The sequence below is a fragment of the Arvicola amphibius genome, chromosome 14, assembly GCF_903992535.2.
Source record: "Arvicola amphibius chromosome 14, mArvAmp1.2, whole genome shotgun sequence".
Lineage (NCBI taxonomy): Eukaryota > Metazoa > Chordata > Mammalia > Rodentia > Cricetidae > Arvicola > Arvicola amphibius.
The window spans coordinates 33,992,210-34,019,898 of NC_052060.1; the positions used below are offsets into that span (position 1 = coordinate 33,992,210).

The 27,689-nt window shown below is 38.0% G+C and overlaps 1 protein-coding gene across 1 annotated transcript in view; it reads left to right on the top strand.

The window, feature by feature from the left end:
• Ndst4 (N-deacetylase and N-sulfotransferase 4) overlaps nt 1–27,689 on the top strand; it is a 233,409-nt gene that overhangs the window by 178,887 nt on the left and 26,833 nt on the right. Inside the window, exons 6-7 of the mRNA XM_038311564.1 lie at nt 10,787–10,969; nt 25,848–25,944. Coding sequence (XP_038167492.1) covers nt 10,787–10,969; nt 25,848–25,944 — 280 coding nt within the window. The remainder of the gene's footprint in view (nt 1–10,786; nt 10,970–25,847; nt 25,945–27,689) is intronic.

The window sequence follows — 27,689 nt, forward strand, 5'->3', positions numbered from 1 at the left end:
AAGGGTAAAGCTGAACCCTAGGGCAGAAATGATCATCTTGACCATGTTGAGTGTCCCAAGCCAGTGAGATCACTAAGAACTCCTCCTACTACTTTGTAGAGCCTGGACTGAGGCAGTGATCAACCACATTCACTTTACGAGCGCTGCTTAATTATGCATATCTCTTTATCCTTGCCTCAATTCTTCTATCAACTTAAAAATCATTTTAATATAATTAAGACTGTTTGAGATCACTAAACACTGTGCATTCCTCTTTTCTATGTAACTATCTTGACGAGACTTCATTGGTTTTCTCTTTTATTGACTTACTGGAACAGGTAGTTGAGCCTTTATTTGGGGGCTCCTGGAATTCCACACATCCCATAGACCAACAGCTGGATAAGACGATGGCACTGCAGGAAACCAGCATCCAGCCTTGGGTCTATATGCATTTACAGTGACTTGCCTGAACTCTCTGAGTGACAACAGTGTTAACTCCTAGGTTTGCCCTTAGCCCTCCACTATCTCCGGTTCCAGGGAAGATGGGTTGGATAAGCTACCTAGATAAACCTGCCACTTCTTTAAAAATGAAAAATAGGAGACAAATTAATAAAGGAAATTTTATATATTCAGTTGGACCAAACCTGAAAGATCCCCAAATTTTTCCTGACTTTTCTGTACCAGTGTGACGTTTCTATAAACCAACGAAATGAAACACAGGAAATCTGCACAGATTAAAACTCTCAGAAATGTGTGAATCTTTTACTGGAATTCCTCCAGTTTTAATTCCTTGCAGTTCATTGTCTCAATGGTTAAGAGTCAAAACAAGGGTCATAAGGATCTCTCTTGGGAATATCTCTCCTGTTACAATGGTTACAAATTTTTCCAGACTCCATGCATTACATAAGCCAAAGAGTTCAACGTTAACAATGATTTTTCTTTCCATCCAAGAAAGCTAATCAAGTGAAAATCATCAGAGATTTTATTCAAACATAGACCTCTAGATGCTCAAGATCCTACCATCTTTTGATTGTTTTTCCACTCTCCCTGCACAGATATCATTATTACTTTTTAACTATGTGCCAACAATAGATCTCTAATCCTATATTTTCCCCTCTCTTTCATAAATCACTTATGAGATTTTCATTTATAAAATCTATTTTTATATCCTTTCCCTAGTTATATCCTTTTTATGGCTCTTTGTTGTGCCTGGGATTTACTAATTACTTAGGAATTTTTAGGGTCCAATATGAATGATCTCTTGCTGCTTCCTGTGACTCTTTCCTTGGCATTAATTGGGTCATGTTTTACCAACTTTAATTTCTAGACTATACTAGAAATTATAGTCATTGTCAGCTGCCTGTGAAGCCTGATTTCACTCTTATCGCCTGACCCCAGCACCATACCTTCCATTATTACCCTGACGTGTGCTCTTACCTTAAGTTTCCCACATAGCTCTGGTTCCCAGTTTACCTACTTCTCTGCCCAAAAATCCATTTGCTAGACTGTTTGACCCCAGGACCTGCATATCACAGGATGCTAGCTATTTTGCTCTATATCCTCATCATTTATTAAGTTCTTCTAAACAAATAGCACACACAATTAACTCACTATTATATCTCTAATTCTAAACGATTGTTAGGTGCATAATAAGCATTTTATATATATTTGTGAATTCTCTAATTAATAAATAAATTTTAAGATGTTTTTATTTAACCAAATGCAGCTCAACTCTATTCTGTGTCCTTTGAGAAATTTAGAGTGGTTGCAAATGGGAATACGTTCTCCACCCAGTGTCTACATTAGCAAGCATCATTCCCAGGCTAGTACATTTGCCCTTTGGTGATTTTTATGTGGCATCATTGCAATATTGATAGAAAGAAAATTTGATCTTTGGGGAAAAACAAACATATGGGCACATAAACAAGTAATTCCAGTAGCTCAGATGGGAAGCAACAGTGGCAGCCTTTCCGTGTGCAAAACTCAGAGACCTTTGTTCAAAATCCTGACACCTAAAATCTCAGTTCCTATTTGCCTAATAAAGAAAAACAAAACACAAATGTATAGCATAGTGATTCAGTTGCAAACATGCTGCCTTTTAATGACTTAAGCCTCTATTAACTTAGAAGAGAAATGAGAAGTAGAGGTCCTGCTTGCTGAGATCCATCAGGAGCCTTCTGTTCTCTGTTAGAACAGCTGCCCTGTTTACTGCTGCCCAGCTCCTCTATTCAGGAAGATCAGTGTTTACACGCTAGTCAGTCCAGAATCAAAACATTTCTGATTTGTTAATAATTCACTAGCCAAATATTATGACTGAAAAACTGGAAGGCTGGTAAATAATCAAATGCAGAATGGAACTTCTGCTGCATTTAGTCTGATCACAGAAATGGAAAACACAAATAAAAAATGTAGTTTAGCAATTCATTCTGTCCTATTAAATACCAGCTGTTTTCAGGGTTGTGGGATAAAATGTTTTGTTTTCTCCCGCATGTTCTTAGAGTTGGAGGAATAATTGGAAAGCAATTAAGTTATCCCACATTTGCGGCTGGCAAAGAAGTGAGTGTGTGTTACCAAGGAGACATTTATCCACTCAATACGTTGTTGTTGCACACCTAGCATGTTCCTGTGTTTTAGAAGTGAGGCTACAACAGCGGTCGACAGCAGCAGAGTCCTCTTATTCAAAGAACGTCGCTACTCATATGAGAGGGCAGGAGCAGACTATGAAGGACCAAACAAATACATGCCACAGTCCCCGAGAGAAAGCAGGAATCCAGCTCATTATGCTACTTCTGAATCCTGTCTGCCTCCAAAATGCACTCATGGTGCTTTTGAAAATGAAACAGAAGTTCCATTTAACCATCTCCTCCTATATTGATTTTTAACTACACCCATCCCCAGTGAGTCTGGTGGATAGAACTTGAATTTATTCACAACACCTCGAAAACTGAATAGTTTTGTGTGCTAGGGATCTAACTTAGCCAAATCACACTGGTACACAAATATTTAATATTTCCTCTTGTAAGTAGAAGTCATGCTAATTGCTGGAAGTCATGATGTGCCCAAATAATTGCAGATCCAAAAGCAACTATCTAGGAAATATAATTCAAATAATTTAGATAGGTTTGATACAATAGCTACGACAGAAGCTTCCTTTCATCCTTGGAGGTACATTCTACCAGCCCTGGATCATCATACGACATATTGCTTTCTGTACATATTTATCTATAATAAAATGTATTACTAAACTAGACACATTAAGACATTAATAATAAAATAGAACAACCGACAATAAATTTTTAACAAATATTATTTTAAAAATCACAAATTATTTGTTTCTATTTAGTATTTTCTTACCATGTGGTTGACTGCAGGTAATTATAACCTCTGAAAGAAATCCACCTACATAGAGTATTACTATATTCTAAATTTACTTTAGTTGAACATGTTTGTTTTAATGTCTTCCATGCAATGTTTTCCATTTATAAATTGTTTTGACACACCACAAGTTGTTTAAGTATCAGAATATACCTGAAAGCTAAGCTATTGTTTTCATTTAACTAATAGGAAACCTGTCGTTTGGAGTGCCAGTGTCACACAGCCAGGTTTTTTGGTCCAGATTCAAGTCTTTAACCTCCCATTGCTGCTTACCAAAACAATGTAAATGGATTATTACATTGGCGCAAGGTCATTTTTGTATACATTAGGATTTCTACTATTAATATAAATAAAAATGATATGGATACATCTTTCTCTTCATTAAATAGGTCCCTAATTAAAAATGCTTAGTTTTCCCCTACCCAAGCAGAGACTTCCTTTGAAGAGTCAAGGGTATGGAATGTTAAAACATCAGCTAGGAGTACTGATTAAATATGAATGGTTGTGGTATTGCACATCTTATATGAAACCACAATGAAAGTCACATGGAACAAAAAAAACCCTCTGGTAAGGGAAGCAGCCTGAGTAAGATCAATAACTGAAGTTAATTCTGAGTGGAGAGTTAAAGACATAAAGCCACTTTCAAAAGCCTATTTTTCTACCGGATCAGCACATCTGATTCTAAAATTTTCCTTCACTTTATTTCCTCTCTGGCTTCCTCATCTTTCTACTTTCTCTTTCTGCCCTTTTTCTGCTTGTCACCTTTCTCCTTTAAAGAGTCACTTTCAGCTAACCTACCTTGCAAAGTTTGTCGAAATCATAGCAATGTTTCTTGGAGCCTAGAAGACGGGAATTGCTTTCCCATTCTATAACCTTGGTGTCAGTTTGAGGTGCAGATGATGTAAAATCTTATTACAGGAAATAAAGACTTTCAACCTCAGTATTTATTATCTTGAAATGTTTAGAACCAGAACTAAACTGAAAGGTGTGTGAGCATTCAGATGCAAATATAGAAGCTTTAATTGCCCTCACTCCTGAAGATATGTAAGTGAAATTCTACATGAATGAAATTTATGAAAAATTCACAGTTGGTATATTGTTAGTTGCTACAGATAAATTACTGAGACCATCATAATGATACAAACAGAAACCCCCCAAATCCAAGATATTTCAACAAACTATTGGCAAGTTCTGATAGATATACAGCATAGAAAAGAAAACTGATTCTTGGCCCACCGGCTCTTGTTGTCTTTCGTTTACTTTGCCTTGATTTGAATATTTGGCACGATAGCTACCCATCTCACAAGTTTTTAAGTGTGCAATGGACTTGTTCACTGGATTGGCTGGCACTTTCCATGTGACTTCAGGCAGGCCACTAAGCCTCTTTGTTCTTGCTTCCTTCTCTCTAGAAGAGGATAGTTTCTTATTCAAACAATTGGACACACAAAAGAAAACTGAACATAAAACCACTTAGTAGAGTTTCTTAGTAAATTAACATTACTGTCCTCTAGTATAACGCATTAAGAAAAGATAAGACAGTAGCCAACTATTGCGATGTTTGTTTCATTTAAGACAAGCACACTATTAATTCTAAGTAGTGAACCTCAAGGTTCTGCCAATCTTTATGTGGAGTAATGGAACAATATAATTCTAGGGTTTGGCAAACTTTTGTGACTTTGGGTGGTTTTATAGATGCGTACTTTTACTGAGACATTAATTGCTTCAAACTAAAGAGGTATGAGTGCCTGCAATAATGACCAGAAATCATGTCACTGGGCTTAAATGAGGCAGCATTACATTCAAATTGGCAGGGCTAAGCATAACGTTATGGTAACTATCTTTGTGTGGTTACAGCCTACATTTAGAATAAAAGAAAAATCTAAATTACCCTTTTTACGACAATTATGAGTTCAATGCCAAAGCCCATGAGATGAGCCATCAGAATTCTTTCCCTGCAACCCATCCATCTCCACATCTTAGGAGAACTAAAAGCCTAATCAATAATTTAACCAGCTAATGGACATATTTTTAAACACAATGGACTCATTCTGGAAAAAAAAGGGCATGCTGTCAGAGCCCAGGGACAAAAGTAGAAACTGTCTGCTAATACTTAATGCTTATCTTGAACATTCCTGTGTGAACACAGCACAAGCTCCCTCAAGCGAATTTTATGTCTCTCTGTCTGCAGAGCTATTCTTTTATTCCTATGAAAGATATACTTTACAGACGGTTTATTTTTAAAGTCAGTGTAGAACTCATAACTAAAGACTCAAATATTTAAATTATATTTTAATTAAAAACGTGTTCCATAAAAGGTGGCCCTAAATTCCAAATTATGAGACTGTGATTTTTTTCTGGCTATTAATATTCACAATCACACAATTTTCAGTCGTGCTGTATTTGCCATACATGCTGAAAAAGCGTGGGAACTTTTATAGTATTGACTCAGAAAATATTCTAAATCAACCCAGAAAATGTGGCTGCCTTGCTGTGTAGATAAGATGGGGTATTTCATTTCTGTTTTATTATCTTCCCTTCTCTTCTTTCTACACTTTGGAAAAGAGAAACTTTACAACACAGAGGGAAATGCTATAAAAAAGCAACCAATTAAACAAGATGCCATGGTGCATGTCTATAACCTCAGGATTGAGAAGACTGAGACCAGAAGATGAAGAGTTCAAGGCCAATCTTAAGTTTGCCCAGTGAGATCCTGTGGCTGGCGAGTAGTATGGGGTCATGGGGTCATTAAGTATCCCATTTTGTTACCACAACATCACTTTTCTACTCAATCAGAGGTTATAAATAGAGTTCAATTATAGTCACTCATTTTCCTGTAATGAAGTATACGTATGGCACATTAAAATCTTTAAGACCTCTTCTTGTTTGTTTTTAGGCAGAGACTAAAAACCATTATGCAGACCAGTATGGTTTGGAGCTTGCATTCTTGCCTCAGTTTTTAGAAGTGGGATTACAAGCGTGCACAGACCTGGAACTAGAAGAGGCATTGCTAATAAATTTCTTCTGTGGATAATAGTCTCTGATACATACTGTCTCTCTGGCCCTCAGCCCAGAAGAAAGCTTTCAGTTTCTAATGAATTAGCAGCCTACAACAGAGGCTATGAACTTGCTTTTATATCACTACAATGGAGACAAGGAAGTATTTCAACTTGGTTTTTTGGTTTTGTTATAATTGAGCTGGGATACTTGAGTGTTAAGGCAAGATGAAGGCGGGCCGGAGGCGTGCTTAATCAGAGAAACACAACCACCTTGACCTCCTGACCTCTGGAAGTCCGGCTCCAAGAGGTCTAAGGATGTTAGCACCTGAACCTCACTCTCAAAATAATCCACTGTGTATCCTCATGAAGAATTTTTCTAAGACAGTTCAGAGCTCTATGCTACCATATTTCAGGGTCCAGAGTGCGCGTGTGACGACTCAGTCACACATAGTCTCAGGAATCCCGTGGGTAATACTAAGCCAGGGTATTCTTAGTATGTACAAAGGAAATAGTGACCAAAATGAGTAATGGAAGGGGATGAGGAGCAGAGGAGCCATCACTGTCACGTAACGAACAGTAGCAACATATGGTAAGTCAGAAAATTCATTATTGGCTGTTATCTCGTCTTGCATATCCCTTGACTTACCTCCTTTAGGCCTCTAGCCACAGTCTTAATTTGTTTTCTGCCCACACTTCTTGAACATTTTATCCCTCTTAAATAAGCTATTTGTCCAGAAATGCTACAGCTAAAGTGCTCCGTCTGCACAAAAGTCGCTTTTAGCAGGCCAGATACGCACAGCTAAGCTGTGCTTGCAAAACTGTTTTTCTTAAAGTGCAGTCAATTGACCATAATACCAGCACTAATTTGCTCTTAACCAGCAAAGCATGTGCACACAGTGCCCCTTATGACAGTCACTGCAGCCATGGCGGCTGACTGCTTGCTCATACATACAACGATGAGATGTTTTAGTGCAGCGGCCAGCCTTGGCTTAGGACAGCATACGGAACACCTCTACTTATAAACGCTGGGTTTTTCAGTTCCCCAGGACTAAGTCTTGTGCTTCCTCAGGGAATCAAAGCTTGGCCTACATAAATCCTCGATAAACTGTTTAGAACTGGTGTGTTGTAAATGTCCCTGACGTTACCATCATAATATCCAAATGAAATGATAATATACATTTAACTGTGTTATAAAAATAAACCTTACTGTAGTTCCAAAGTTGATTTTTCTTTGTATTTTTCTCAGACTACTGATAGGTGCTTAAAATTCCATCTTGAAGTAACAGTGAAAGAGGCAGGTTGCAGATTTCTAGGGTTTTAAGTTATTATTTGGGGTGTTCGGCCTGTGTCTCCTTTTCATACTGATTTTAGTCATGGGAAAACATAATTTTTCTGAGGGACAACACCTGCACTTTCTTATTTCTTAATGGCAGTTGTGATTGACAGTAATCTTACTTAGAGGAAGTCTGACTACAGATGGAAACTCCCACAGTAGGGGCCTGCAGTAAATTCTCTTTCTACTTGAGATAAGGGTGTAATACTGAGAGATTGGTAAATGAACAAATCAGTGGAACAAGCACCCAATCTTTTTCAAATAATATCAAATGTATTTAGGGTTAAAAAAAGTGCCAACTGATGCTTTAGTAATTTATTTTAAATTTCTACGTAAATTATATAAAGTCATTATGCAAATTACATTCTTGTAAATATCCCTTCTTTGGACCTTTAGAGTATAAATCTTTGAAACCCCAGAGAAGGAGAAATGGAAAAGAATATGAAAGCAATACTATTATCTTTATATGTTTATTTTATGTAACACTCGGTTCATTGTCTTAAATGCCTTGCATCTAAGATTCCAGAAATAAGTAGGGTTATGATCACAGGTACTCAGTAGGTTGAGAGAAGGGAAATGCAGATTCAAAGGCAGCTTAGGAGAGATGATTCCACAGTTAAGAGAACTTATTGCTCTTGCAGAGGACCTCAGCATCTGCATGATTTATCAAAACCATCTGTAGCTTCAGTTCCATGGAATCCAATATCCTCTTCTGTCATCCATTGGCACCAGACATGGGTGCAGCACATAGACATACATGCATGCAAAACACTATACACATAAAATAAAATAAATTAATAAAAAAAAGCCAACCTAGAAAAGTGTGTTCCAGGCAAATCTAGGAAACTTATTAGGACCCAGTGTCAAAACAAAAATAAAAAATAAAAAAAAAAAGAGATTAGGGATATGAATCAGTAGCAGAACTAAGGCCCTAGGTTCAACATCTAGTACTGAAAATAAGCCTTAAGTAAGTTATCTTTTGTCATTCTATTTCAAGAAGAAAGAAAAACACGTGGGTTCTCAAAATAATACATGTTTTTTTTCCCAAAACATCTTCTCCAGAACTTTTCTTCTTCCTTTCTTCTCTTTCTTCTTTCTTTCTTCCCTTCCTTCCTTCCTTCCTTCCTTCCTTCTTTCCTTCCTTCCTTCCTTCCTTTCTTTTTAAATGATGATGTTAAATTCAATGCATAAAAAAATGCTAAAGAGAAGGTGCATGTCCACAGCTTGCTGTTGGGTTTGGGAATTCAGTTCCTATTCTTCACTTTCCTCAATAGAGACTTAGACAAATTACTTAACTACTCTTGTATTCCAGTTCTCCATCTGTGAAGTTTATAAAACTACCTACCTTGTAAGAGCATGACAAGGATTTAATGATTTCATATATGTGAGAGGTTTAGATTCATACCTACCACAGGTGAGTTCTGTATAATTTGCGATACCTTATAATTTGGAGGCACTAAGATCAAGAGGCCAAATTCTCATCCTCTCATTTTTTTTTTTTTAATTTCGTGTGATGGTGAGGCCCGGAAGGTAATCTTAATTAACTGTCTTCGGGGACTTTTTCAGTGTCCTAATATGACAGACAGAAAGATAACATCTTTTACAAAGTGAAAGTCCTTCAAATTATGAAACTCATTCTTGAAATTATAATTTCTGACAGAATGTAACATTATCTTCATAGTGCAAGACAATGCTCTTAGACTTTTAAGATAAAAGACTTCCTTTCTGGACATTTACAGTTGTTCAGTAAAATTATTCGATCCTGGGAAGAATGGGCTTGTATTATGAGGACTGCTATCCCTACAGATGCTGCAATGAAAATGGTTTTGGAATAATTGCTGTGTTTCTAATTTTGTTATTTATTCCCAAATAACAAGAACAACCACACCAAGTGATAACATCTCTGAAGGAAGAGAAACTGAGCATCTACATAAAACACTAGTCACAGATTCTTGGCTTTTACTCTGTATTTGCTTACCGCTCAATTTCGGATACGTGTTCTAACACTATTCCTTGCAGCACTATGGAACTGATACTTTAAAATGAACTTAACAAAGCTTGAGATTAGAATATTTTGGTTACTCTGAAATACTTACAGATATAACTAACAGTAAAACTTATTTAGAGTTTAAAATGCACATGTTCGAAAATGATATGAGAACTAAAACAAGTATAAGTTATTGTTGTTAGAAAATGATTGATTCCTTTTCAGACTTGCATAATAATCTCTGCAGCTTAGATCAGTAATGTGCAGTTTTCCTTTTATTTAGCGTTTGAGTTACCACTGCAATGCCTGATGGACTGCACATGAGGTTATATATTTAACACCATGCAAATTTTTGTATGGTCTTTCAAGAACTGTGTAACTTTCCCCTTGTCTGTGGCACATGGAGTTGCAGAATATTTTAGAGCTCACAAAGAGGTCTGAAAAGTTGTAAAAGATTAATGAGTACGATAGCTTTGGGCTAATGCAAAAAGAATACTTTGGCAAAACTGGGTTTTAAACTAAATTTACTTTTAATGCATCCATCACAACATAAAAACTGCATATATTAGTATGCCACCCTACAACATTTCTATATGTACAATGTGCAATGTTTCAATTACTTACCCATCTCCTCAAAGACTTATCATTGCTTTACCCTTCATTTCAGTGAAGAAACAAATAAAAGCCTCATTATAACACAAAGAAACACGTTTACTCCAACCTAATTCCATCAGAATGCATCTGCATCAGGAAATAAGTGGAACAGTTGCTATCCTTTAAAAGCAACTTAGTTTTGGTTCCTGAGTCTTCCAGAAATTATTTGATTTGGGGTTTCACGATATTGACTTCACAGAAGGGCAAAACTGTTATTGAAATGGGCACTATACTTCTGGTTAGAAATGAACTCATGCCAAATCTCTAATTCAGTCTTAATTTTAACAGGAATTTAAAGTGGTAATTTAGAAAAAAAGTTATGTGGATTCCCTCCCCCAAAATACATCTGTCTGCACCTCCCTTACTATTCTGAAGTGAAGTGACTTGTCTCCTGAGCCATCTACTGCCACTTTTGAAGGGCAAACTTACGATATGGAGTGGCTGTTTTCATTTCTCTTTCAGATCAGCATCTTCATGACACATCTGTCTAACTATGGGAACGACCGTCTAGGCTTATACACCTTTGTGAACTTGGCCAACTTTGTGCACAGCTGGACCAACTTGAAACTGCAGACTTTGCCTCCAGTACAACTGGCCCACAAGTACTTTGAGCTCTTCCCAGAGCAGAAAGACCCTCTCTGGCAGGTAACATTACACCTTCTCTCAATGGGGAGGATAAACATTAGCAATGTGTTACTGTATAATTTGTGTTAGGAAATCATTAAAAATTATTATATTAAATAAATCAGATAAATATGTTAGGGCATATTAAAATGTATATTTAATACAAATTATTCCCCTTTCCAATTGTCATATTTTCTTCAATATTGTTTTGTATCTCTTAAAATTTAAGTGTTTAGATTTGTAGTTTTATTTTGCTTGCTTGTTCAATTAATTTGGAAACTTGGCAATAAGGATGGTGTTTTATTATTGGGGATTTGACCAAGCAAATGCTTCTCGACTTCCATATGATATGAATAGTACTAGCTAGCTAGTTGTAAAAATGAGCAGCACTGGACAGCTCAGAAGGCTAAAAACAGAAACAGAAAAAGAGTCTCTGTAGCCCAAGATCCTGGCTCCAAACCCTAGTATATATATATGAATACTACAGAGTACATAAAAAAGGAAAGAGCAACCTCTTGCCAGTGTTCATAAGGATTTAGAGTCTGTTTGGTACATTTCATTTTTCTCTAAGTCTAATTTCAGTGATGTTCGGCCTATCGATAAAAGGGAGACTTGTCAGTTCTAGGATGGCTTTTACTTCTAATCTGACTCTATGTGAGGCCACACAGCTTGAAGGCATCAAATGTAAGCTATCTCTTCTTAGCAGCTATCTAGGAAGCACTGCCTCCCACTTACTCAGTTCTTTATGCATCAGATTGCATCGACCCACCCAATCAATGAGCTGGCTGCAGAGAGCAGATCAGATGTTCCCCTGCTAAGCAGTTGGCAGAGAGGTAGCATCATCATTAATGAGAAATTACTGCAAAACTGAACTTCAAACTCAGCCCCATTTCCTGTCTTCGAGACTGTTTGCTTCCCTTTATTCCATGAAGCACATCATACAGTGCTGTGTCTACATGGCCAGGAATTCTCTCCTCCTATGTTCATTGAGGATCTGACATATATCCAGCAAAGCTAGCTCTAGGGCACGCAATGAAGAATAAAATACTATGTTTTCTCTCTTTTCCAGCAGATGATTTTTACTGTGTTTAAAAATAAACTGTTGCCTCAAATCATGTCCTCTTTAGTTAAATTATGAGCAGCCATCCGCCACATGGGCTTACAGCACACTGCCTAATATAAGGAAAATCAATTATTTTGCATGCAAATTTACATATATTTGTGTCTACATATAAGTTTTAATTGAAAATAGATTCCTGCATCGTACATAAATCCCAATCACAGTTTCCCATTGCTTGACCCCCTCCACCTCCCCCAACCACCTCCCCTCTCCCCAAGATCCACTCGTCTCTCTGTTTCCTCTTCAGAAAAGAGTAGGCCTCCAAGAGATGACAGCCAAACAAGTCAAAATAAGATATAGTAAGACAAGGCAAAAGACCTCATAATGAGGCTGGAGAAGGCAATCCAACATGAGGAAAAGAGTCCCAAGAGCAGCTAAAAAGAGTCAGAGACATGCCAACTTCAACTGTTAGGAGTCCCACAAACACACCAAGGTAACAGTCAAAATTTATAATATATCATTAAACAACCCAAATTAATAATTATCTTAGATTGTTGACATATAAATGATCAGTCAGCTCAGTGGCTCCAAGCTCTACTAGGCCTTTTAGGAAAAACATAGTTCCCTTAAACACTGTTTGAACTTTCAACAATAACAACAAAAACATTCTGATAATGGTTGTATATCATCAATATTGATATTTACCTTTCAAAAATTATTGATTGGTCTGTTTTGTGGTGCATATGCTTATGTGTGGATGTGGATAATGGCTATGTATTCCCCACTGTGCAACTGTGGAGGAGGGAGGATGAGATGTTTTGAGCCTTTGACTTATTGCAGAAAACTGGATAAACTTTACCAGTCAAAAGTAATATTAAAATGAAATTTGGCAAGTGATGGCAAAGTATGTAAGACTCCGAGTTACCTGTCCAATGGCTGTATTTACTTTCTATTCACATCGATGATAGCAATCCAGTGAAATAGAAATTACCCTCATTTTAACATGTAAGCAAAACCAGAAATAGCTGGTGAACATTTTACACCTCTCTCTTCATGACTGAGAATTAAGATAGACAAATAGTATATTTTTGTTGCTGTTACAGATTGTGAAAATGAAACATTCAGGAACCTTTTTATATTTATGAGGATAACTTCTTATTTAGTATTCCTCACTGGTAGGGGGAAATCAGCTGCTATTTTTCTTTACATTTCAATTCACACATTTTTATGACTACAAATAGAAAGAAAACGTGCAAAATAGTAATCTTCACGTCTGTTTAATTCCTTTGGTTCCTTATGTAAATTTTCATTAGCACCAAGTACTCTATATGTGGGACTGCTTTGTCACCTAATTAAAAAGTGCAATGTGAATATCGGCCAATAGGCAGCATAATCAGCAGCTACAAAATACCTCACGGGCCAAGGATTCTTCCAAAGCTGGCTGATACAGGATGTAGATCCATGCCCACAAAAAAATGTAATTCCCACATTGGCTCCTCATCAGCTTTTCTCTAATTTGTAAGAGTTTTAAAATTACACTCGTGGGCCTTTTTAAGGGATAAAACAATATCCCTTTTTGTTTTGATAGAATAATCACTGCAGAGTGTATAAAATAATTTTCTTCTTACACACACACACACACACACACACACAAACAAACAAACAAAAAAAAAGCTATTACAAGAACCACAAACATGGAGGCAGTGGAAAGGTCAAATTCACACATGCTCTAATCGATGCTCTTAAGCTCTCAAGCTGTCATGTTAGCTCAGCCACAATCTGCCTTCAGCCACTCAGGAGTCTCGCTATCAACAAAATCTGCGCATGGAGTGGATTCTTGCCTGCTGTGTGTATCCAGAGAAATTCTCAAAGAACTGTCTTCTAGACTGCTGCCAGTGTCTCCAGAGTTAGAGAGAGAGATGTGGGGAGCGAATCCCAGGTTTTAACGGCAGGTGGCTAGCACTGTGGTTGATGCTAGGTATCAAATCATTGGTTTCCATTTAGAAATAATGAGATTTGAATATAAGGGTTATAAACAAATCAAAAACGGCACTGTCCCTGCTATTAATATTTGTCTGTTGAAGTAACAACTGAATGCTGACACAGGGTTATAGATGGTAACAAAAGAACAAGCTTTTGGACATTTAATCCAATCTTGGGAAGTGAAAAAAAAAGTCCCTTGACTTATTAGACATGAGCTGGGACTAAATCCAGGCTTTCTTTTTCCTGCTCAGATACAGTTTGGTGATTTTACATTTAGAAAGACAAGACTCCGTCTAGCACAGGCTCTGTCTTGAAGCTCAGAAGAATCCGATGATGGTTTCATAGGGAATTTGCAAAACCTAAACTTCAGAAATAGTTACACAACAAAGGAAAATTTTAACACCATGAGATTTACACATTGCAATAGCTCTTTATTGTTTAAAAAAAATCAGTGTTGTAAATTCGTTCTCATATTTTTACTATCTTTACTTTATAGCTTATTTATAATTTGTTTGCAATATCACCATTCATAATTGCAGTCATATGTTTATTTTGTACAACATGCAAGCCAGATAGATAGATAGATAGATAGATGATAGATAGATAGATAGATAGATAGATAGATAGATAGATAGATAGATAGATTGATAGATTGATACACACACACACACACACACACATGGAACTTAATGGTACTAGAGCCACTTACATGCAAATCCCACAACAGATACACAAGAAAGAGGTGTATAGAGAGAATGGCAGAAGCAGCAGAGTTGCTCCTTGTATAAAGAGGAAAACCTAGGCGCAGGGAGATGTCCTCAGGGAAAACTGGAAAATTTGGGGGAACTTGGACTTCATCTGGGATAAAGAGAAAGGCGCTCTGAGGGCAGGGAGAAAACAAACAAAGGAAACCTTAGAACCAGTAGTGGCATTCTATGTCTGTGATCTCAGTACTGTGGAGTGCTAAGGTAGAAACACCACAAATTCAAGGCCAGCCTGAGCTACATGGTGACTGTGAGCCTCTGTTAGTTGCTTTTCTTGTCACAATGACAAAATGTCCAATAACATCACTTCTTAGCCAATAAATAAATAAATCGCACTATTCATAGTTGAAAGCAGCCCATCGAGGCAGGGAAGGCATGCTGAAGTCTAGCAGTGCACAGCTTGGTGGGCCAGGAGACAGAAAAATTACAACTAGCTCCATTCTTCACCTTATATTCATCTTGATCCACTAGACCATGGCATAACATTTGGAGTTGGTCTTTCTATACTCATTCAAACAATTCAGCAAATATCCTTATAGATATAACATAGAGGGGTATCTCAACCTTCTAGATGCTTGGAAATCCACTGGAGGTGCTGTTTCAGCAAATTGAAAAAGGGAAGAAAGATGTAAAGAAAGATGGTTTAATGAGATAATCCCAGAAACCCTTTTTTACAGAACAACAAGGGATAGAAAGACATACTGTTAGGAAGATGATCTGTCCCTGAGAGAGGGAGACTCTGCATGGGCTTCCTGTCAGTGAGCAGTTATGACATCAAAGGCAAGAGGCTGAGCTTGTGTATAGCTGAGACTAAAGAAAGGATTGTCAGGGAATAATTACCCCACTTCAAGAGGAAAACAATAATTTTAGGGTTTGGTCTGTCTATGTTTCAGCCTTTCTAGTGAGCTGGGCAACATAGTTATGATGGAGACTTCACTTTTTATTAACTAAAGATATGCTAACAATTAAGTTATTCTAATTATTTTTCCAATGAAAAGTTGTCTATATGCTAATATATCCATACCCTACATCTCTTCCACTTATCAGCAACACTGTTTTTTTTTATACTCCCAGGAATGTATCTCAAATATGGAAATAATTCTCCCTAATCTTAATTATTTAATTTTTAGTGAAGTACAGCACCAATATTTTGATTCCACAGCTGTCAGAGGCTGTGACAACGGAAATGATGACATAAGTCTTGGGTATTCCATTTCCCATCAATCATTTGCAGATATGTTCTTGTCATGCACTAAACTGACCACAGAAATACTTCCTCAGGAGCAGTGAAAATAACTTACAGAGACCTCCTTAAAAATTAAAGGTACACTACATTCATACTTTATGAACTAAAGTAATCATAAACTATATTCAGCACCCTATTTAATTACAAACAAGAAACTTGTGTATGCTTTTAAAAAGTTCTAGTAACTTGAATGTTACACTGAATGAATAATCATGTAATAAATCACTGATTCATGAAAGTTCAAAGACCCAGATTTTTTGAGTTGGTTATTTATTCCCTGTAGGATATTCATAAAAATGCAAATAATAATAGAGTTTATGTGAAAGGGACAATAGTCGTTTGTTAACAAAGGAAGCCATAGAATAAATGAACCCCTTCTGGGTTTTTCTATGAACCATTCACTTTAATAAATATGGGTCTAATATAGTAAGAAAGACAATGGTGTTTTGGATAAATTAGACATACCTTGTGCTTACAGTAGCATTGTTAAAATGTTCATCTACCCCAGTCACACGCAGAAGCAAAGCATTTTCCCACCAGCCCTAACCCATAGACTGGTACGTGCATGCCTCTGTTATTTGATCATGGAAGAGAGAACTCTGAAGAACAACCAGACCACCAGTAGTCACGGGAGCTCTGTGCAGAAAGTTCTTAAGGATCAATGCTCTCAGGAAGGCTGGATTTTCCCGAGCTTTTGCAGAACCCAAGAGAGGATTCTTTTTTTTTTTTTTTTTCCTCATGGTTTATTTTTTTTTATATTTAAAAATTTCCATCTCCTTCCCTCCTCCTCCCCCTTCCCTCCCCTCGTTCTCCCCCTTCCCTCCCCTCCCCTCCACCCATACCTCCCCTCCCTCCCTCTCAAGGCCAAGGAGTCATCAGGGTTCCCCACTCTATGCTAAGACCAAGGTCCTCCCAACTCCCCCAGGTCCAGGAAGGTGATCGACCAAGCTGAGAAGGCTCCCACAGAGCCCGTCCATGAAGAACAATCAGAGCCCAGAGCCACTGTCCTTTGCTTCTCATTCAGCCCCCGCTGTTGGAGAACATGAGAAAGAAAGTCAGGACCGTGAGGGAACCTCCAGCTGGCGACAGATGGGGAAGGTGACTGAGCCCCACATTGGAGCACTGGACTGAGCTCCCAAGGTCCCGATGAGGAGCAGAAGGAGCGAGAACATGAGGGAGAAAGTCAGGAACGAGAGGGGTGCGTTCACTCATGGAAACGGTGGGACAGAACTAATGGGAGATCACCAACTCCAGTTGGAATGGGACTGATGGATCATACGACCAAGAGAGGATTCTTAAAGTACAAACAGAGTCAGAATCTGAGTTGTTGTCTGTTCCCCAGATGCTCCACGAGGATTTGTTGATTGAAGCATTGAGAATAAACATCCCTATCTTATTAAAATATCTCATCAGTGTATGTGGATTGTATTAGGCATAAGTGACAGTGAAAGACAGAAACTTGGAAGTCACTCCTTTGTGCAATGAAGCCTGGGTAACAGATCTTTACACATGTGTGCAAGGCGGTTATGTAATAGGCAGAAGTTTCAAAATAACGCTGTCATGGAGGGAGGAGAAAAATAATAATTCAAAACATGTTTTTATATCACTCCTTCTTCAGAGAGAGTGGAACAGCAAGATGCAAGTTGAGGAGAAATAAAGAAAAGAAAAAACTTGGTAGAGTTTACAGTTCATGGAAGTATTCTTCCACCATTAGAGTCTAGATAGAGCCTGGCTACCTGAAACAGGCATGGGACCCACATGAGGCTAACCAGTTCCCAACTGATAATTCCCCAGTGACCTGGAAGAGAAGGGTGGAAAACTGAAGAGCAAAGCAGATGTCCAGAGGCACAAAAACAATGCAGGTTTGGGCTGATGAGGTCTCATGAGAACAAAAGTCGTTTTCCAGCCCATGAAAACATGCCCTTCAAAATGAAGCAGGTGGCATGATGTTTTCAAAAACCTGTGTTTTAGTTCTTTGGATGGAGGGGATTTCATTAGCATTGCCTTCTGTTTTTAAGTCTTGCCTTTTGTTTCAGAGAATCTTTTACCTTCCTACCTTACTCAATGAAAAATAATATTGCTTCATATAGACCATGTACCATCCCCCCCACCCCGAATCACGTTGTCCTGGTGAGGGCATAGGAGCAGATTTTCAGACTGGCACTGTAACCATAAGCTGCCTGCAGTAATTTTAATTTAATTTCTTTTTCAGCATTAAAATATATCTACATTGCTAAATGCATAAGGCAGTAGCTTACTGTTTGTTTTGATTTATTATCTGTTTACTTATATTATGTAGGAAACAAGTATATTACAGAATAAGAAGGGATCTGCACAATACCCTGTCCTGTCTTGAATTTTAAAATTAAAACAATAGCTACAGAAAAGAGTATAAAAGTACCAAGAGCCGTTTTCTGCCTTCTGCCCCTGGAAAGGCTCTGTGAACTGCATTCTCTGTCTCGGTCTCTGTCTCTTTGTCCTTTCCTCTCCCCCAGTACCCCACACACATTCTCCCCATCCTCACCCTCTCTCTCGCTCTCTCTCCCCTTCTCTCTCTCCCCTCCTCCTTCCTCTCTCTCACTTTCTCACCCCTTCTCTCTCCCCTCCACCCCCCCTCTCTCCCACTCTCTAGATAGATATAGATATAGATAACACACATACACACACAAAATCTAGTTTCAGAGGTAATACCAGCTTCAGACTACAAATTTGAACTAACTTTCTGTGTGACCTTCAGTAAGACCAAAATAAAGCCCTTTGCATCTTATCTTCCTCAGCTCTAAAGAAGGGATAATAAAATCTGTCTTGCCAAGTTACACTGAGGATTAGAAATAATCTATGTCAACCAACTGCCTGGAATGTTAAAGGTGATCAATAAAAGTTGGATATTATACTCATTGGTACTGAAATAATGAGACAATATCTTGAAACTCAGCATAGGGAAAGTCTAAACAACTACTACCAGAATATAAAATAGAAAATGCAAATGCTCTGTCAATATAGTTGCAATTAACAGGCAGGGTGGGAAAGGTGCCAGGGAAAGGTTGACAGCAGAAATACATATAAATGGAAAGATCCAAGGAGATAGAACACAGTCAGAAAAAAAGACAGTCTTCTAAGTTGTGAGCACTTGGCCAGAAGCATAACAAACCTGTAGGAAGATCTGAAGGGATGTAAACTATTAATATTAACAAAGCATTTGAAGCAGTGGGTATTCCACCATCTGAACACCATATAATTGCATCTATACCTTGTATCTATTAGTACAATATCTGAGAACTTCATCAATTTAACTATTATAATTATTTATCAACTGTGGGGTTTTCTATCTACCTACCTATCTATCTATCTATCTATCTATCTATCTATCTATCTATCTATCATCTATTATCTATCTACCTACCTATCTACCTACCTAGATAGATAGATAGATAGATAGATAGATAGATAGATAGATAGATAGATAGATAGATAGATCTGGTGTGTGTGTGTGTGTGTGTGTGTGTGTGTGTGTGTGTGTGAAAGAGATAACTCTTTTATTGTTTTACGTGGGTAGCACACATGGAAGGAAAAGGATGACCTCTGGAAAGCTGGATCTCTCCTTTCATCATACGGATTCTGAAAAATTAAACTTAGTTTGTTAGGCTTGGTGGCAAGCCCCTTTACTCACTTAATTATCTTGTTAGCCCAGAAAGCTTTCTATCAGTTTTAAAGTAGAAATCAGGGCAAGAAAGCCATGCACTGTGATAAGTGAGCCTAGGGTAGCCTTCTTGAACATATAATCAGTCTGAACCTGCTCCACAATGCTTCTTATGCCTTCTGGAAGTCTGGTTGTGGGTGCTCAGTCTACAAGCATTTACTAAATATCTCATAGGCTAGACTGTAGCAATGAAGAATACAGATGGAGGCCTCATGCTCAGAGAATTTATTTACAATCTTGTGGATGGACTTCTGATAAACTGTAGCTATAATTCAACTGTATAAAATTATTGGAAGATTGAACAAAATAATTTTAGATGTTAAAATATGAAGAAAGTAAAATATATGAAGAAAGTATGACACAAAAATATAATAGACATTGCAGGAGGGAGATGGTCTATGGTCACAAGGGAAGGAGATAGACCTGTTGATTGTTCCTCATAACATAATCCAATGGTTAAATTAAACTCCTTTTGTTCAAGACATATTACTACTAAGGCAAAAGGAAAGGAAAGGCTGATATGAAATAAAACAATATCCACTTTCTTATATGTCACATGATTTTATTATTTTAAAATTGGTAATGAATTTAATGGGTACAAAAACCATATGTGGTAAAAAACTATTAATCATTGTTTTACAAATAAAGAAGCTAAGGTCCAGGGATTTAAGAACATTAATTAAAGCATGGCAAGTCCTCTGGGCTCTTGTTCTTGCTGACTGTGCTGAGGGAAGTTTGAAGTGGGTATTACCATAAGCCAGAAAAAAAAAATGCCAAAACTTTGATTACAAATTGTTTAAAAATTTGGGCATTGAACAGGACAATAAATTATTCAAAGATTCTGAAGCAGACTCTCCCATTGCTGTGATAGAGAATGTAGCATGATGAATGCACTAGGTGGTCTGAGCGATCCTAATCCCAGCAGTGCTGCTCGGTGTGGTCCATGAGTAGCCCGGCTTAAACCATTTGGTGCTGATACACCGGGGAGAGAAGAAGCATATGCAAAGGGTACATCAACTTTATTCCCTGAAGATCACTGGTTCTTTCATCTGTTTTTTTAGTACAGCTCACAGCAAAATATTCCAGTTGAAGCAAGGAGTATATTGATCCACATTCCATTACAAGATCCTTATTATTACTTTTTTTTACAGAAAAGAACTTTGAAACACATTACGTTAGAGTATGCGTGATGTGCAGTGACATTAAAATATACTTGTTTGAAGCAAGATGGAAATGTGACTCCCAGCCCCTTAACTATACTAAAGAGAGCATTGTAGGAAACAGACTTCTGTTCCAGACCATAATCTAGTACCTTGGGCCAGAAAGTTCTGCTACCTACGGTCTCTACCTATGAGTGTAGGCAGGGTCCTTTAATTATAGACAACAGTAACTAAAACCACAAAAATTGAGACAAAAAGATGGTGGCTTTAGCCTTAAAAGGGAGGCTTCACATCATTTGTCTCACTTTCAATTTTTTAAGACCTTTTCATCAGGAGGCAGATTCAAGAGAGGTTGTAAAATATAGTCTCTAGTTTGGAGACCTGTGTACTAAGCACAATAAGGAACACTCCATTATTAAATAAAACAAAAAGTCATAAAGATGAAAGAAAGCCCAACTTACTTGGCCACCATGGAAAACATTGCTAGAGAGTTAAGCTAAGCCTAGACTATAGAGGGTAGAAGATTGGATAACGTTAAGAGAATATTGTAAGAAACAGACAATAGTCAATGTAAAATGCAATGTCTGCTCTTTATATATTTTAAAAGAAGGATTTGATTTTATCAGCTTGCATCACTCCACTTTTAGCGTTTTCTATAGATGAACTTATTGGAAAATCCAAGAGATATAGCTTAAACTTTTTCAACGTAAATTATCACATACTTCAATTGTCTTTATGAGTCATTGGTATTTAGCCAAAAATGTGCCATCTATATATCACTTCCCCTCCCAAGACTCAGAAATGGAGCAAGAGAGTGGAGAAAGTTTGTAAAAGTCAGAAGTAGTAAGTGACTAGCACCAAACTGCTCTCTGGATACAACAGGCAGTTGCAGGTATGAGTTCATAGTGCGCATGCCAGTTCTTATGAGCCTATCACTTATCACAGTGTGTATCTACAAGGCCTGCTCAAGATCATGCCCGAAAAACACTAGCATGGATGGGGGAGGTAGAAATGAATTCTCACCATGGCTGAGGAGCGATAGGAACGGATAACTACTAGGGGAGAGAGTCTTCTTCAGGGATCCAGGCTATGAGAGGCGACACATACCCCAGTAGATGGTCCTAAATCCAGGCAGCTACAGGCAGCACTAAATGAACTCAGGGGATTTTAAAAACACAGCACATAAAGTTGGGAAAGAAAAGGGGTGTTGAGGAAATATAAGGGGGGATATGGGAATTAATTTCATCAAGACACATAATATGAATATATGAAATTTTCAAATAAAAAAGAGAAAAAAACTAGTATTTGCATATTTATGTTTCATGGTAGTATCAATAGGAGGTCAGGAGGTAAAGTTCGTTTAGAACGTGTGCATCTTCAAACTGTATGAGGTGTGAATGGCCCCTGCCTTAAATAGTATTCTTTAGAGGGATTTACAGAGGCAACATTTTGGGGGGGGGATACATAAGGGAAATTATGGACAGACAAAAGGGAAAGTTCTAAGTGAGAACGTGACTTCAGCAAAATCTAGCCCTGCCTTGCCCTCACGGAAGACTACTCATACAGACAACTGTGCCTTCTGAGAGGAGTGGGTGCATTTGTACCCTCATATTAGGCATTGGATACGGGCCACCAGTGTAGAGCAGGAGGGAGATGCATAGCGTGCCCTGCAGTCAGACTGCCAGCTGAGGGCAATTTCCAGTCTGCCCTCCGCCTCACCCATTTACAGCTGAAGGTCTGGGAGGTCCTGTTGCCTGGAGAAGCAGTGTGAAGCAGCACAGTTGCCACTTCCAGCAGACAGAAAAGCATCCTCCATGGGAAATATCACATGTCCTGTCACTTTCTCATTTCTTCTAATGGTTCACTACAAGCACGCAGTTTTCACAAGATTTCCAACAACCTACTTCCTAGGGAAACCCAGAAGATGTTTGCTGTGAGGATCTGTAATCCAGTTGCTACATTTGGTGCCAACGTTATCGTCAATACATTCTCTTCCCTCCTTGTCTTCTATTCTGGATCTTCTCACTTTGGGCTCACTCTTTCATTACTAGAAGTCCTTCCTGGAGGCTCTGGTACTGTCGCAGGACCAGATGCTGTAGCAATATCTATGTTCTGCACCACTGGCTCTCCTTTTATAAATTTCTCCAGGCATTATGTCAGAAAGAGGCAGTGCCAGAGCAACCAAAGATAGTTCAATCTGTGAGGCAAAAACACTAGTAGATTCTGTTTTAAGTGATATCCAACACTTCTCCTATCATGATTGCTGTCCCTTACATTTTGCAGTTAGCTAAGTATGGAGCACCCAGTGACCTAAAAGATTTGAGTGTCCCTTTCTCAAAATACAGTAGCTATTTTACTTATGATGACATGCTCAAACATACCTCCAAGTGTAAAGACCTCCAGGTCTTCTGAAAATTTGTTATATTACTCCAAATTAAATTACTCTGTGTTAAGTAGTAATTGTAGGAACCATTTCATATAGAACTATGTTGTAACAAAAGTCCATTTTAGGCTGCTGCCAAAATATGTGTCAACCCTTCCACAAACCACATCTGATTATAGAAATTTTATCGCCGGGCGGTGGTGGCGCACGCCTTTAATCCCAGCACTCGGGAGGCAGAGGCAGGCGGATCTCTGTGAGTTCGAGACCAGCCTGGTCTACAAGAGCTAGTTCCAGGACAGGCTACAAAGCCACAGAGAAACCCTGTCTCGAAAAACCAAAAAAAAAAAAAAAAAAAAGAAAGAAATTTTATCATGAAAGTCAGAAATGAGCAACTTGAGAGGCATCCATGGAAAAATGCAGGTGACAGAGGAGCATGGGATACTTACCAGTCAGAGGTCTTTGGATTTGCCAAAGACCAATCCCGATGTATGCTTCCATCTTATAAAGAAGTGTTCCTGGATATATCTACAATTCTGATTTGTGGGACACAAATATAAGTTTATGAGGAGGAAAATTATCGTATCATTACATTACCAGCTGGAAAAAAATTTTTTTCTTCCAGAGTTTTGCCACATATCAGAAACTGTTTGAGTTATCTACTTCAAATGATAGACTGTGCCCTAATCACTTAGGGGTATGTGACATGCACAGGGTCTCATTTCAGTGGTTTGCCAGACATTGTCTAACAATGGATGCCACAGTGTCTCAAGTCTTGTAGGATACATGGCTGAAACCCCTTCTTTGCTCTATGGCCACATTCAAAGATTTCTACAAATATTGCTGCCTCTAAACCCCAAAATATACTGATCAAGTTTTCTGCTTTCATTTTAGCAGTAAGGGTTGAAGAGGCAAAATCACCTCTGCCACACGCAGGATGTTCCAGAATTATTCACATGTCTCCACCTCTAAAACTTGAACTTTGCATTCTTTTTTTTAATTCTTTATTTTTTTTATAAACAATTTCCATCCCTTCCCCTCCTCCTCCCTCTTCCCTCCCCTCCCTTCCACCCATACCCCCACTCCCTCCCTCTCCAAGCCAAAGAGCCATCAGGGTTCCCTTCACTATGTTAAGTCCAAGGTCCTCCCAGCTCCCCCTAAGTCTAGGAAGGTCAGCAACCAAACTGGCAAGGCTCACAGTGAGCCCGTCCATGCAGTAGAGTTCAAGCTCATCGCTGTTGTCCTTGGAGCCCCACATAGGAGCACTGGACTGAGCTCCCAAGGTCCTGATGAGGAGCAAAAGGAGGGAGATCATGAGCAAGGAAGTCAGGACCATGAGGAGTGCGTTTACCCATTGAGAAGGTGGGACAGATCTAATGGGAGACCACCAAGTCCAGTTGGAATGGGACTGATGGAACAGGGGACCAAACCAGACTCTCTGAATGTGGTTGAACTTTGCATTCTTAAACTTCATCATGTCTCTACTTTGATTTGGACTGGCTTTGAGACAGTGTCTTAGCTAGTCTTGAACTCATAATCTTTATAACTCTGCTTTTGTCACTGAAGTACCTGGGATCACACATATATATGGCTATTCAAGTTTTCCCCCTCTCAAGTGCCTTTCTCTGAGACAGGCACCCAGAGTGTCCTCTTGCTTTCCAACTGGTGCAAAGAACATCATGCCAATGGGCAAAGGAGAAGCTTTATGCGACCTCTGAATAATATGAGAAAAAAACTTGAAACATTTTGAAAAATATGCCAAAGTGTTCCTTGGAGAAAATAATTTTGCCAAATAAATTATAAAAGTTAAAAATATGTTTAAAACCATAGTGACATGTATTTATAATCCTAAGTAGGTCATTTAGTGCTTCACCCTCTTATTTTTTGAAATGAAAATTTAAATTGGTGAGATTAAACAAATTAATAAGTGTTGAAATAACATAAAAAAATTTCAGCCTGTTTTCTGTTTGAAAAATAAAGGCTCATTTGTGTAAACATTTCTTGACAGACCTAGCATTGCCAATTGGATAAACATATACTCTCTCCTAGAAAGAATGCAATATTGGAACCTGATTTTTTTAACCTATATTTGGCAATGTGATAGGAAGTATCATAATTCAAAACAACTCATCTAATGGGTAATTCCTTCAGAAACATTTCCCAAAGAAAGTTATCTTGTATTGAAAATAAAGTACCCGGCCTCTAATATATAGATGTTTCAGTGCTGAAAACAAAACAAAAGAAAAAACAGAAAAGAATTTGTGAAACTAGAGTCAAGTGAGGCTCAGTCAAGTTAAAGAATCTTTGATGCACAGACACAGATAAAAGACAAACCACAGACGAGCAGAGTCTCCGTTATTATCTGCCATAAATCACACGAACATCACAGCAGGACTGATTTGAGGCCGTGGTATAAGTCTCCTTGGGTAGGGGACCCAGCTAATCACTGCTCGAGGAAAGGAATTGAGAATCAAAGAACCGGAACGGGATGTAATGCCCAGCTCTAGGAGATCAGGCAAGAATCTCATCCTGTCTTCCTTGAAGCATTGTTTAGACATAGCAGCCAGGGTTCAGGATTCAGCAAGACGTGTTATTCTCTCTTACAGAATCCATGCGATGATAAACGACACAAAGACATCTGGTCGAGGGAGAAAACTTGTGATCATTTACCAAAATTCCTTGTAATTGGGCCTCAGAAAACAGGTAAGGCCAGGTAGTGATGTTTTTTGCTTTGTCATTATGAAGTATTTGTGACATCACGGTATGAGGTTTTGTGACCTACCAAGTTCATTGTTGGACTAGTGTACCTCCTTGTGGTAGATCTTTTATCCTACGAGCCTCGAAAAGACCCTCCTGTTGCCATTTATTAGACTTGAACTCCGGATGCTTTAGCTGTGGAGTTTAAATTTGTTTAACATACATATCAAAGTTTTGAGATTTTTTAGGTTAAGTGTCAGCGTTTTCCTGGCTTTTATTTTTTGTGGCTTTGCCTAATTCATCCCCGAGTCAAGTCATGCAAAGATGACTCATGATGCAGATTCAGGCAGTGCTACACTGTACATCAGCATTACATTGATTCCTGTTCAGAACTGTGGCTGCTATTGCTCACAAATTACTTTATATGTGTGTTGTTAAAAACGATCATTAAGTATTAATGTGCTGTAGGCTTGTTTTCTGCTATGCCCCAATCTCCCTGGGCTCTTCTCCCTTGGTATTTTCTTGTGTTCTGAAGGACAGTTGTGTAAGGATGTAGTAAAAGAGAATGAAAGTGTTATGCCAAAGAGATGACACTTTCAATTAGAATATTTTATACTTTCCTCGGTGTGTGACAGTTTTATATACTTTGCTTATATCCTGATTAATTAAAGTTTTTATTGAGCTGCTGTATCTTGAGTTCACTACTTGGACTTGAAGCACCCTCATCATGGGAGGGCCCAAACAATAACGCAAAACAAACAGCCACGATAAATAAGCTGTGATGAAGACATTTGTAATCCATGCAAGTAGATCCTTTTAAAGGTTGTGGGCAAAATTTCTATACGATTAGATATTGGTTGTTGAAATCTTTTCTTCCCCTAGGAATATAAATTGTACTACAACAGCAAATTAACACATGCAGGATGGGTAGAAAGACAACACATATTTTCAAATATAACATGGTTTTTGTTGTTTAAAATGTGCATTAATTTCCTGCCAACTCCCTACAGCACTGACAACTTGAGAATAAATAGCAAAGAAATAAAACATCCCTGTGTTGTAAAATTTTGTTAAAAATTTAATTTAAAGACAGACCCTCTATCATTTGTCAGTGAATATTATTGCTGTTTAGTTATGCTAGAAAACCACAGGTTATTAACTATAAATCTTTTTCCTCTTATTATTTATATTTATCAAACCAATATGTTATACCTTTAGGTTTTAATATGTAGCCTATCAATGTGACAATGATAAAGCTTCTAGCTGTTTTTTGTTGTTGCTGTTGTTTTTTTTAACTTTCTCAAATGAAATAAAGAGTTAAAACAGAGGAATTACACTTCAATATTCATATGGCATGAATACATTATTTAATTTGAAAATGGTTCTAATGATTTGAAAAATTCAACCATAGATATTAGCAAAATGTCCACTGCTGTCAAGAGACTGCAAATCTCCTGAAGGGAAGTTTCAAGCACCTTTTAATTACCCATCCTTGAAGACACTTAAATTTCAACAACCTAAACATGATACAATCACTTCTTACCATAAATATGAAGTACAAAAATGGGCCTTGAACTCATCTTTTTAAAGTTATTGTGAGACTAGAAGGAAATGAGATCCCATTTTCCCACTATCGAATCCTAGATGGGACACTATACTGTGATCAGCCAGGTAATGACAAGGGGCAGACAACAGAGGAGCCTGGGAATTAAGGCAGCTCACATCATGTCTCCAGTTTCAACTAAGACAGT